Raw genomic sequence first — 14263 nt, 5'->3', positions numbered from 1 at the left:
ATATTTTCTCAGAAAAATATTTATTTTTAAACTTTCCTGGGGTTCTTTAACTTTCTGTTATAAAATCCTATAGGCTATAATGTATATTGTATTCGTAGTTTCTTAAGAATGGATTTCCGCCGGATACGCCTGTGGAGCTACTTCGAGACAAAGACAAAATACTCCACTGTAATGACAGAAATACATGGCATATAATATTAATTAAAATTATCGAAAACATTAAGGCGAGAATCGTATTGATTTTATATTTTTATATCGAAAGATGTGACACGACGTTACGTTACGAAAGAGCACTTTTATTAAAACGTATTATTCCAAACACACATCGTATAGAAAATTGTATTTTATCGCATCCAAATAACATCGATTAATATTAATGATTGTCTAAAATATGGGTAGTTTTAATATTATTTGTCCAACAATTACGTCTAATCTATGTACTCAAAAATAAATATTGATTAAGTATTTTAAGACTTTTTTACGCCTAATGCCTAAACCGGAACAAACAATGTAAAATAGCCCGCCGATACGTGGCGTCGAGATCGAACGATTTATATTATATTATGTTTTAACACGCTACAATAATATTATCGCAAACCAAACACGAATGATTCATATAAAAATACTTAGTCAAATACAAGTCTTACAACGCGTAATAAGACATGCGTGCTGCGGTTCTTAGTTTTTTCGTTTCGACCGGCCGGCGATTAAGGCGAAACGCGATGAAGATATCGACGGTTAAGGGGCCGTGGGGGAGGGGGGGTATTATAACGAGACTCGGGGGCGAAAAGAAAAACAAATTCCAGATCGCGTATCGTATATAGGATTTTTTTATTATTATTATTCTTTTTTTATATACACGCACTAAGCACAATAATAATAATAATAATAATCCTTACAATGTCTCGAAAACGGTAGGTAGGTATTGGTTTAAAAACCGCAACCGATAAGACGAGAGGAGGATTACAACACACACAGCGGTCCCGTGCGCCGCCGTCCAGGTGTAAAGATGTTAAATAAAGATGTGTGTGCGCGCGCGTGCGCGTCGGTAGGTACAGGCATAGTAAATATATATGTATGTATAATATAATATGTGTAGATAATATTGTATTATATTATAATATATTATAGTCGGTCCCGCGACGATGGAGATTAGGATCTCAACGACGAGGGAAGCAGGGAACGGCGTGCGTGCACTGGGTATCTTTTTTTATATTATTATTATTATTATTACATGCCTGTCCATTATATTCGATGTTTTTTTCGGTATTTTTATTATTATGATTTTTTTTTTTTTGCACGGCGTTCCCCCCTCGAAGCGTACCTCGATATAATGTTATACGTGTATTCGTTCCGCACTTGACGTTTGTCCGTCAAACGGGCACGGGGATCAAGACCTCGTCGAGATCCTGGACGCGGGCCGTCCGTCTGTCGCGATTTACGCGGTTTCGACTCGCTCGTTATACGGGCCTAAGTCTTTTATGTAATATATACATATACTATATACTTATTGTAAATTGTAATATGTGACGCATAGGTACCTACGATAATATGACAATATGTATATTTATTATTTTGTAAATAATATTGTAATTGTTAAAACGCCGCGAGCGGCCGTTGTCGCAGATACGTTGTCATGCTAAATAATGTAACAAAGCTGGTTCTGTCACCATTACCGCGGTATTTGCGCCGATAGTTGGCACTTTTACTACTTCAAGTTTCTACCTAGATTGGTTTTAAATCGCGAAAAAGTGTATACTTTAAATATACAATTATTTCTACATAAAAAAAAATGGACGGTTCAAGTCTGGTGGAGTATTATAGACGCTGATATCGTACATAGGCTAGACTAATGAGTAATGACTAAGCAAAGATCGGATTTTAAACGGATTTTTTAAAAAAAATGTTTGTACTAATGTATTTAATTTCCGATAACATTGTTTATCTTTTAATTAGACAAATATATAAGATAAACAAAATAAATTTAAAATAACGTTCTGTCTAATAATAATTAATTATTAAAAACTAACTAAAAATTGTGTCTATGATCATTAATATATTGAATATGCTAGTCGTTTGCTATTATCTATAACTATAACTATAGTTGTTTATATACAACTATTTTAAATACCAGACATTGTATCAAAATAATGTTTCATAATTTTCTAATACAATATTGAGATTTGCATATCTATAGATACTATTATTAATTATTATTATTCGTAAATTCGTAATTATAAAATAAAAGCCAGCGTAAAATTTTAAAATAACATCATTTTTACAGCGTTATTTAAGATTTATATTCTTTCACGCATGCTGTATTCGAGATGTTGGGTATTTTTATCTTTTTTTTTTTTTAGTTTTTTGAGTTGGTCAACAATAATGAAACAAACTGGCTTACATCCACTATTTTTTTCTTTTTACGACCGCATCACCCACTAGCCGACGACGCCTAAACATTAAACCTCGAAGGTTTGAAGAATAAAGTATAAACAGACAACGGTGGATCTTTTTTTTTCTCCGAAAATTATGTTCAAACAATTTTTTTCGGCAACCCCCGAGATTTCCGGACAACTTTTTTTAATAAATCTTCCTGTTTGTATTTATAGTATACAGGATCTATATTGTCCCTTTAACCGGGTACCGGGTACCTGCGCATCGGCATGTTCAGTATAAACAAACAAATTAAGCTGCAGTTAATCTTTATCGTAACGCCCATGGTTTGACGCTTGTAGTGCGTGCGGTTTTCTTTTTAGGTATACTGGTGGGCTATTGTACTTAGGTTAGGTCGCTGTGTGTATATATCAGGACCACACACTAGACCTGAACTATATTCGTTATTATATTATTATGTTCTTTATGCACGGCTTGAAAGCCGGTATACCGGCGCACGATCAAAGGGCGTATCGTTGTTGTCGCCGTGTGACTATATAAGTGAATAAAGTGATCCGTACGGCATAATATACCCACTACCTATATTGACATCGAGAAATGAGTGCGGACACAATGATGCTTTATTGCTGTGTGCACCTTCAAACTATAAATCATTGTACGCCGTTACGTTAGTATTTCAGTCGCTCGTCGCTCCTTCCGGGTCAGACGTAGTATCGGGGATTCCGCTAGGACATCCAAATAATGCACCGGTAATACATAATAAATTATTTTATTATTAGGATGATAATATTATGTGTTTTTGGGATTGCAAATGGACAGTTTTTAAGGTTTTTAAAATAGGCAATTTCCAAGTCGTATGCATGTGTGACGTGGGTCTTGTAAATGTGTGCATAGGTTGTGATAATTTGGGTCTGTGCATGGGTCTGTGCAATGTGCATGTTTATAAAAGAAATAGCGGAGCGCTCCCGCATGCGCATGTACAATAATTTACCTCATCGACGTTGCGCACATGGACAGTAAACAATGAAATATGCATGTACTCTTACAATTGTACTCTTGCAATTTGCATGTACTTTTTGTCAATCCTACCGATGGACCTTATAACGCGATGAGACTTCTGAAAACTGATTAGAATTCGTTATAAATATGTCTACTTGAGGTCAATCAGGCCACATTTTATGATACTTCATTTAGTTTTCGAATAATTAACATTTAAAATTTTGTAAATTTTAAATATTATTCAAACAAAATGTATAGGAGTTTAGGAACAAAATTTTAAAAATGTGGCATGATCGATCTCAAGTAGACATAAAAACGAATTTAAATCAGTTTTCAGAAGTATTATCGCGTTATTTGTATGATTGACAAAAGATTGGAACATTTTGGTTGAAATGATTATCCGTTTGCAATGATTCATATTTCGGACCAATCACTATAAAAAGTGCAATTTTTGGATTTTTTCCTATATTATTGTACAACAGAAGTCTAGTATTATATAATAACAATTCTCCATAGGACTATACCGGCATTTCCGGATTCGACATTATTTACGTTTATCCGACTATCGCACAAGGTACATAGAAATATTCAAAATTCAAAATGAAAATACTATAATATGTGGGCGGGCCACCACGTTATTTCTTTATGATGATATAAGGTACTGTGGTGACAGAAAAATATAATGGACCATGGGCACTCTCTGCAGGGTATAAAATATTAGGTATGTATACTTTCTGTAGGCACACGGGGTTGGTTCTACACCGACTACAGACTACAGAGCATTGTTAAGGGGTGCGTTTGGAGGAAAGGGGACATTATCAAAGCTTTTTAAATGGTGAAAAAGTAAAAATACTTTAAAGGTTTTATTGATGTATTATACAATTATTATACTTTAGTCTACTCTCGGTAACTCGAACCTTGATATCTCAAAATTGTCAAATCTCGTTTACAAAAAATTTTGTTTCAAATTGCCATAATATATCACTTAATTAGTTATTGATATGTATCTCAAAATGTTTAAATAGGTACTCATTTTTGTAGATTCTGAGCGGAGCGATAAATGTATTGATTTTACAATGATGTGTGTGTTTATTTTAAAATTTTTAAAACTTTAAAATTTTTGTGTCTGATCTGCTTATGTCATGTCATGTCATGCTCATCGTTTTTAAATACAAATATTCGAATACTTAACAAGACTGCTAGATACTCGATACTCGATATACAATACATTTGAATAAAATTATTCACAGGATTATAAAAATTATATTCATTATTGTGGGGATCAGTGGCGTAGCCAAGAATTTTGCATGGGGGGGGGGGGAGTTAAATCTCACAAAAAAAATAGAAAAAATACAATTACAATGTGTCTTTAATTTACACTTTTTATTTTAGATTCTGAGCGGAGCTATAAAACTAGTGGTTTCACAATGGTGTTTATTTTTTATTTTTTTTATCTTGTATACAAAATTTTTGCCAGAAGGAGTGCTTCGATTTAAACATATATAGTTCTTTACCTTTTAGCAAATTGGATCAAGATGGTACTTTAAAGAGGTCATTTTTCGATTTACTCAATAGTTATTTAATGCCACGGGAAAAACTACAGATAAATTACGAAAAACCACTAAAAATGGGATTTTAATTTCTAACGCTTTGTTTATTACCATAGCGACGAATAAAAAATAATAATATTATTTTTTTTTAATTCAACTAACAGACTATAATAAATAATAACAATATAAAATATCCAGACTGACAATCTGTCTCCGCTCAGAATCGTTTTTCTTATACAATGATATTATATCATTGAATTGAAGTTTAATACAATCCATTATACATTGACCCACTTGTAACCTACTGTACAGCAGAGCGACACCCACTTATCTGCTTTTTTTATTAATATTGATAAAATTCTAAGGTCAAAAAAGAAAATGGGGGGGCCTTAGCTCCTTGGCTACGCCACTGGTGGGGATGGCCACTTCGTTAAGTATTGGGAACGGCCAAGAAAATAATAAAAAAATGACACTGTTCAGTAATACTATAGTATTTATAATCAATGGTAATGACTAATGATAATATCTTTATTTAAAACCGTATCTACCTATATGAAAGTCGAGCACATCCTAACCGACGGCCGACCGAAACGCAGACTGACTATATTACATTAATAATAAAATAAAATAATCACGCGAAAGTTAGACTATACGTCATGTACAAATTACAGATATCTAATAAGGTACAGTAAAGACGTAAAGTCCCATTCAATGTGCGTATATATATATTTTTTTATAGTGTATGTCGCAGATATTATAACTATATAGGTAATATGATTTATCGATCGGTAATGGGTTGAAAAATAATTACCAACAACCTACAGCCTACAGAAAATCACCTGTGACTAGTAAACTTACCTGAATAGGTACAAAACCTATTCATAAAATAAATGTTGAATCATATTAAATATTAATATTGATAATAAAAAGCAGAATATTGTATCGCATTAATGTATCGAGAATCTTTCGGTAAAATTAATTTATGAAATACTCGATACATTGACTAAAAATGTATCGTGACACAAGATACTAGATATTTCATAGTTCATATAATTGTATCGAATATCGAGATACAACTATTACAAGATACAATTGTATCTAAATTCTAAGATACCGACCAACCCTGACTAGGCAATGCAATATTGCGTTCGCTATGGATATATTTTGTACTATTAGAATCTGACAATATAGATATAGCTGTATACTATAATATTATTACGTATAATAAATGAATGCGTTTTTTTTAAATACAGGTAGGTAATAATCAACAATACATCTATATGAAGGTACGACATAAGTAAATATCGTTGGATCACGGGGAATATGTTTTGAAATATGAAACTGACTTGCAGGTTTTGAAATTAGATTCTTTACAGCTAACTACAGGTCTCTCCAATCCCAAAGGGTTGGTAATTTTAACATTCTATTTAGTTTTAAGATTTGAAATTTCGTCCATACACTATGTAATAATATGCTATATATATTATAATATTATAAAACATTTACAATAATTAGGTAACTTATGTATATTTTAACATTGTTTATAATTATTGTTAGGTGTTACATGTGTAGGATAAACACTATATAAATGTATTGGAAAACTTCTCCTACTTATATAAGTATATATTATAACTATATATATTGTTCTATAATTGAATTTATTTTTAAAATAAATATTAATTTTTAGTCAAATTTAATGAGATAATTTTTACTTGGATGGATTATTCCATTTATAGTTATATTAGTATATTATTGGGTGACTTGGGTATATTATTATTAATGTACGTAAATAGTAAATTCAATAGTACAAGACGTCCTACCAGCATGTATTATCATTTGTATCCGTGTTACTAACGCATAACATACCTAGCTAACTTGAAGTTCAAGAAAATCTTTTTTATATTAATACTTTAATGTAAGAATTTAATATTGTTTTGTAATATTTACAATTATTATCTATTTATAATATAACATTATATTATTACAATTATTTTAAAGTCTTGTGTACAATTTTTAAAAAAAATATTGTTGTAGGCACATATACCTATGTTGAAACAAAGAGGGGCTGCTAACCCTCCATTACCTCAAACTCAGGCCCCGGGGTCTACGAATACGGAATAATTATAAATTATAATACCTATTCATGTCCGAATAATAATTACATTCAATTGTATGGGCTTGGGATATTTTGTGTCGCCATCTATGGGACGGTAAAAACACAGATATACTATAATATATAGTAATATAATATATCTGTGGGTAAAAAACACTTTAACGTGTTATCATTGATTATAATTATCTGGTTTTAAACAATTTAATAATCGTGCTTCAAAGCAAACAGTCATACAGAAGTCGTTACTGCTTTTCTTTTGAAAATAATGTTATTGATTTTTGTGTAAAATTTTGAGATTTTAGATTTGTCCATTCGCCGTAATTCCCGTCGTCGGTACGGTACCCACTGACGACTGAGGGACTGCAGTGTGCGTTGTATCGTCACGTTGGTCGTGCTGTCCTGAATGATTTCGCAGAAAAAATATAAACAATAACAAAAACAAACACTGCGCACCCCGGCACCCGATTGCCCGACACCACCGAGACGCTGTGACTGCAATTTAATATTAAACTTTACTGACGAACCGGACATTAGTACTTTACCAGTGTCCATTAACCGGTATTCACTATTACCTGTTGTACCTATATTTTTCGTTGCTATTCATAGTAATACGTTTTATCCAAGTAATAATAAATAATAAATTCACCGATTTTTCGTCCGCTCATAGACCGTCGTTCATTTGATCCGTCGACATCGCGAATTCCGCCAAAAGTTCATTACACAACCGGTAGTCATGTCTGTGGATCTAACAGCGGTTGACGGTAACAATACACATACTCGTTAGTTATTATTGACTTACACTTATACATATAAACTATAGGATTAATACTTAATAACCAAAAATACTTAAAATGCAAAATATATTGTTTAAATATTATGTGTGACGCGCGTTAACTCTTATAGGTAGTGTCGTGGATCTGGCTCCTAGGAGGCCATATTTTTGTTAAGCATTTACCTATAGTATGTAAATAAAAAAGCTCGGGCTCCTTCACTGGGTAAACTTAACCTGGTGGTTTAACCTAACCTAACCTGAGTTCACTTTTTACCATGTCGTTGTAGACTGTTGAGTTCAATATTATATTCACCTTGTAGATAATGTGCCGACATTTTGTTAACTACCTATTATTAAATTTATTTAACACTGAACATAATTTGAAACAATGTAATTAGCCAGCTTTCACCTGTTTCAAGCCATCTGGTAGTATTGTTAATTGTTTTTATTTAGTCACTAGCTGATCCTGTGCACTTGGTTGTCCATTAAAAATGCCAACTCTATATGATAAATATGTTTTACATATTACCATGGCAACCATTTACATACAAAAAATTCCATGGGAAATCTCAAAATCCCTGTTTGAACACCTCTTGGGGTTGGTCCTCCCCTTTTTAAATTTGCCTATCTTTTGCCCAGAGGTCTATCTATATATAAAAAAATAGCTGATCCCGTGCACTTTGTTGCCCATTAGAAATGCCAACTCTATATGAATGATATGTTTTAGATATTACCTTGGCAACAATTTATAGGTATATAAAAAATTCCATCGGAAATCTCAAAATAATATATAAATGGTTATTAATATTTATCCAAACTTTTTGTGACCACTACATGCTTTGTTATTTGACTGTTTGGCTGTTTACCAGGGCCTGGCTCGTAGAAATGGTACAAAACTTATTTTGGGTCTCTTGCCTCTATACATTTTTACTAAGTATTAACCATAGATATATACAACAACTAGATAGCCGTCTTTGTACTACAGTTGTGACTAATGTTGAAATCGGGCTCCCATTTATAAAGCAGGCAATGTTAGCATTTATTTTACATTTATTTATATGCATATATATTTATCTATATATATATATATACTGTTATAATATTATTTTGTAAAGATTGCCTGCTTTGTAAATGGTGACTGACTTCGATGACAAGAAGGAGACAGCTATCTAGTTGTTGTATACATCTATGGTACTAACCTAGCCCATAAACTCTTTATCTATGCTTATATATATATTATGTATAATAATAAAGTTATTAATATAACTTTTTTGTTTGAAATATAGACTGGAACCGTTATTGATATGGCACAATACTGAATGTACTAATTAATAGGAAAATATAAGTACCTGCTAAGCATGAAAAATTCCCCATTATGGCAAAAACATACTTTATCCACGCAATGCTAACTGACAATTGAGAATTGTAAATTAATAGTGTAGTTTTTTTAGGTGACTTTATATTGGCTGACTTTCTGCAATGATATCTTATCTAATACCAGGTTGTACTTGGAGCAGCTAAGCAAGCAATGGGGTTTTGATTTTATCTTGCAGTTTAAAATTTTCAAAATTTTAATATGTGTATGTTAATTGATAGGTTAGGTTAAGTCCTACAAAATTAATGTTTTCACTTATCAATATAATATTATGGTAATGAATCATATAGTAGACATTATCAATAGCAATCATTGATAATAACATAATATAAGTACCTATTTAGGTTAAAACTTAAGTTCTATATTCTATTGTATTTTTTTGGGATGGGGGACGATTAGGTTAGATAGGTGTACATTTATATATATTTTTTTAACCACTACCTCTTAGCATCAAACTCAAATATGAAGTATTAACCACGTAAGATCACATGATCATTAATCACTGCAATAAATAACATAACAAATGTAGCATGTTACTCGATATTTTTTCTCTGCAAGGAAAATTGAAGAATCATAGATATGTTGTGCGGTACTGTTATAGTGTATAATTTCACAAAAAAAAAATATTTAAAATTGGTTACACTAAATCGGTCAAAAAAAAAAAAGTTGTATCCAGCCAAAACACATAATATATTATCTATGTTATAAAATAATTCAAAAGTTAATAACTAGGTGGTAGTAATAGTAAACATACAAATATTATTGATTTATGTATTTTTCTAGTAGAAAAATTCATCAAAAATAGACTGACAACAGATATCTTAAGGCCTATACTAATTATATTTGACATAATTTCAAATATATTATCTTAAACATTTTCTAATATTATTATTTTTATCAGATATATTAATTAGAATTTAAAAGTGAAATGTGATTCTTCGAGATCTAAGTCCGTTTAGTTATTAATACGTTTACATAAATAATTATAACATATTAAATTAACTACATAATATAACTTTCTTTTATTATGTTTTAGTTGATACAAATTTGATTGCATTAGCAATGCATAAACTATCAATCGACAACACAAATGTTACAGATGTACTGACTGACTGCAACATTTATCTCACTAAATTGAACCGTTGTGATTTATTAAAATCGGCTAACCTCATGGATTTAAATCTTATTTTTGATTGCTTGAATACTACAGAACAGTATGTAAAATTATATTATATGATATATCATTTTAAATATTAGTTATTATAATGCAGTTATTCAATTTTTTTTATAGAACTCAAATTGAAATGAGCTGTGCATTGCTCCAAAAACTTTTATCTATTTTACCGCCAAATCACGCATTTAATAAGTATTCAGCCAGTATTGAACGTGCTATACATCATCCAAATGATACAGTTAAATCTACAATTTTATCAGAGGTAAATATTGTTAATGGAATATTATTTATTATACTTAAGTGTAATTTTATGCATTAATTAAATTTTTTTTTCAATTAGTTGGAAAAAATGTTAGCCAATGATAATAATGTGGACATCCAAGTAGATTTGGCATGTACTATAGTTGACTGTTTAACAAGCAGTGATATGACTGTTTCATACAATGCAGTTAAATGTCTTAAACGATTTCAAAGTGTGGAAACCCTTTCATCAATTCCTATATTATCAAAGTTACAGACCATAATGGCAATGGATGCAAAAATACGTACACGCGTCTATGATGTGAGTTATTTACTCATATTGTAGTTATTAAATCATTGATTATAATGGGTATTTTCTAATTTCTAAATTATTTCAACTATCAGTTTTTTTTTCTAAATGTATTGTTTTTTTACAGATTTTAATTCATTGGGCTAAGTCTGTGGATGCTTTAGCATTAATAAGTTCCAAAGGTCTCTTTACCAATTTGGTTAAAGACATCACATATCCAGATGTAATGATGCAGATGGTTACTATACAAATGTTAATTCCTTTGAGTATCACTGAATATGGGTTCGATTATTTGAATTCTATTGGAATTATAAGTGGGTTGTATCGTTTACTGAGCTCTAATCCTAAAGAATTGGATGACCCTTCAGTTGTTATACTTAACCCTAGTATGTACTAGTTAAATAATTTGTAAATATTTAAAATGATGATTAATCTTAAAAATAATGTGTATGTAGTTGTGTTGGAGTTTTTCATAAAAGTTACTCAAGTCAGACCACTTTTTGTATTTACAACATATCCTAAAGTGTTTGTTGTAATTTACGAAGTGTTAAAAGAAGGAGACGATTCACTAGTAGGTGTGGCTATAAATGCAATCACTACTTTGGCATCTTCTTGGGAGTGCAAAATTTTGTTGGATAATCCTTCAGCTAGTACGATCTTACACTATGATGGTAAAGTGTTAAGCTTAAATATTAAAGAATATTTAATATAATATTCAACTATGATTTATTCTTATCTACAATTTTAATTAATTATTTATTATAAATAGGTGATGACGAATTAGACATTTGGAGTATATTTATCATAGAATTAAGTCGTATTGCTTCGAGTACCAAAACTGAATTAAAAGCAGGAGCTATTCAAGCAATCACAAAGATTATTCAAGTAGAGGTAATTAAAATTTGTTTGGTTTATTTCTATCATATAGTATTAGTATTTAATATTTATAGTAAAAGTTTTATTAAATTGTTGTTTATTTAATGACTTTTAATTTGAATATATTATAATATCTTAATAAATGTAATTGGGACTTGTTCATATTCTGGGAAAATTCCAAATTTACAACACATTTAGTGATTTAGATGCATCTTAATCTGTTATTAAAAATCAGCATTCTTATTATAAAATAGAATTGTTCTACAAGTTTTTCCTAAAATGTGCAATAAAGTGTTCTCCACCTTAATATTTGAAAAAGATTAAAGATTATTTTTCATTAATATTTAGTGTTACATTTAACTTTGGACTTAACAGTTAACATTATTGGTTTTATTTTTTTACTCACATAATCACTGAATTTTAGAATGGTGAACTATCTTTGAGAAATGATATGATCGAACGTACAAAAAAATGGTACAAACAATTGAAAGATAACCCATTAAAAAATATTGTCCATGCATCATGTATCGTACCATTTTTAAACATACAGCAAGCTGGATATGAAATGCTCCAGACACTAGCTGAACAACCATGGGGTCAAGAGGAAATTAATAAATGTTCAAGTAAATATAATTAATATTTAAATATTAATTTATTATTTTTAACTTTTTAAGAAAACTTTTAATTTGTATACATTTTCTAATGCCAATATGCAATATGCTTTGATTTCAGCATTACTGGATCTTGTGTTTAAGGACTGTCCAAAAGATCCTATTCCAATTAAAGATTTGAAAAAAATGATTATTAAAACTCTACTAGAGTCTAATACTTCCAAAAATACTTTAAGCGAAGAACTTTTATTCAGAATTCAACATAGTGAGGTTATAAAATCAAATGAAAATGCACCTCAACCTGATGTGTTGGTGGAAAATATGGCCATTTAGTAATTACATTAATTTACTACTATAAAAATATTATTCATATTGATTTAATACAATGTATACAATATGGACTATTTTTTTATAATTTGATAAGTTTCAATAATTGTTTTTAACTTTAAACATTTTGCTATTTTATTACACGTAGAAAAAGATTGGTTTTTTTTTTTAATACTATATAAATTACTAACACTTAAAGTTTAAAGAAAAACTATAAAAGTTATTTTTTCAATCAACAAATTAAGCATAATTTACGTAGTTATCAATGGAATATTAAATCATAAAATTGGTATTATATTAATTTTATAAAATAGAATAAAGACTGAATATGCAATTCATTGAAGGGTCAATAATTGTAAAAGTATAATTTTGAATATATTTTACTTTAAACTTTTAAATCATTGATTTTTTTCTTTTGTGTTTTCAGAATGGGTTATGGACATTATATTTTTACATAAAATATTGATCGATTAGTCTTCCCAACTATCAAATTAGCCAATTATTCAAATGCTATCATTAAACTTAATTTTATTTGATAAATATTAGTTTCTAAATCATAAAATCATTTTAATCTGATATGTATTGGTAAAACCGGAGAAGTTGTGCTGCTGTATCTTGTGATTCAGTCTGCTACTGTTGTGTTAATTTTGAATTAATTGATAAATTATTGTATACGATTCTGATCTTATAATATTTTAAAGGGTATTTTAATAATTAGTTTTATATTTATATTACTATTAGTAATAGTGTAATACGGTAGATTTAACTACCTTTTATATCAATGAATGTGATATTTGATATGATCAATTTATGTGGAACTCTGTATTCCGTTTTCATAGTTTTTGATTTGATATAACTGTACAAGATATGTTAAACATTTATCTCGTCTTATATATCAGCTCAAAATCTATGTGTAAATGATTATTGACTATTGTCACGGCCTGGTCACAAGTGCGAGACAATTCAATGCGGGTACCACTCTTGTACGCGCATGCACATAACTCGTTAACAATATAAAATTCACTATAAGAATTTTACAACTTGTTGTTTTGACAAAATTTAAGTTAGTCAATGTAATCTGATTTTGATTCTGTAAACATAAGTACCTATATAACATAGTTAAAATGATTATTCAGAACGAACAATCTAGAAAGTTATGACATGAGTTTGTAAGTCGGAAAAAATGCATGCGTATATATATGAGTGATATTACGTCCACAATCCCATGCCAAGCACTAAGAAATTCAATTATAAATTAAAATCAGCAGTCTTTCCATAGTTTACTTGATAAAACAATAGCTCATTGTGGTTAGATTATGTTAGGATAAATAAATAAATCAAAACGTTAATTACATTTTACGTATATTTTTTTTCAAATGTTACAAACAGATAGGTACACAATAACGAATAACATAACATTATTTAATGATTTAGGAAGCAGTGCATCATTATCATATACCTATATAGAAATATCTACTGTAAAATTAAAATTAATTTGTTACATTAAATTAATACAACGTAT

The 14263-nt window shown here is 29.8% G+C and overlaps 1 protein-coding gene across 3 annotated transcripts; it reads left to right on the top strand.

Annotated features, from left to right (window-relative positions):
* Positions 1–7411: 7411 nt before the first annotated feature.
* On the top strand, positions 7412–14144 carry LOC132948474 (26S proteasome non-ATPase regulatory subunit 5-like). 3 transcript variants are annotated; one of them, XM_061018946.1, is made up of 10 exons: positions 7412–7835; positions 10240–10417; positions 10495–10639; positions 10718–10939; positions 11055–11313; positions 11383–11598; positions 11697–11818; positions 12228–12426; positions 12536–12746; positions 13169–14144. In XM_061018946.1, coding segments are annotated over exons 1-10 (1599 nt in total). In that variant the 5' UTR covers positions 7412–7789; the 3' UTR covers positions 13170–14144. The 3 variants fall into 3 exon arrangements, with proteins under 3 accessions (XP_060874929.1, XP_060874928.1, XP_060874930.1); XM_061018945.1 differs by lacking the exon at positions 13169–14144 and having other exon boundaries at positions 7414–7835; positions 12536–12896; XM_061018947.1 differs by lacking the exon at positions 13169–14144 and having other exon boundaries at positions 7416–7817; positions 12536–12896.
* Positions 14145–14263: the final 119 nt, after the last annotated feature.

Source organism: Metopolophium dirhodum, chromosome 7 (assembly GCF_019925205.1).
Source record: "Metopolophium dirhodum isolate CAU chromosome 7, ASM1992520v1, whole genome shotgun sequence".
Classification (NCBI taxonomy): Eukaryota; Metazoa; Arthropoda; class Insecta; order Hemiptera; family Aphididae; genus Metopolophium; species Metopolophium dirhodum.
The sequence above is the reverse complement of the archived record's forward strand: the minus strand, read 5'-3'. Positions and strand labels throughout refer to the sequence as shown.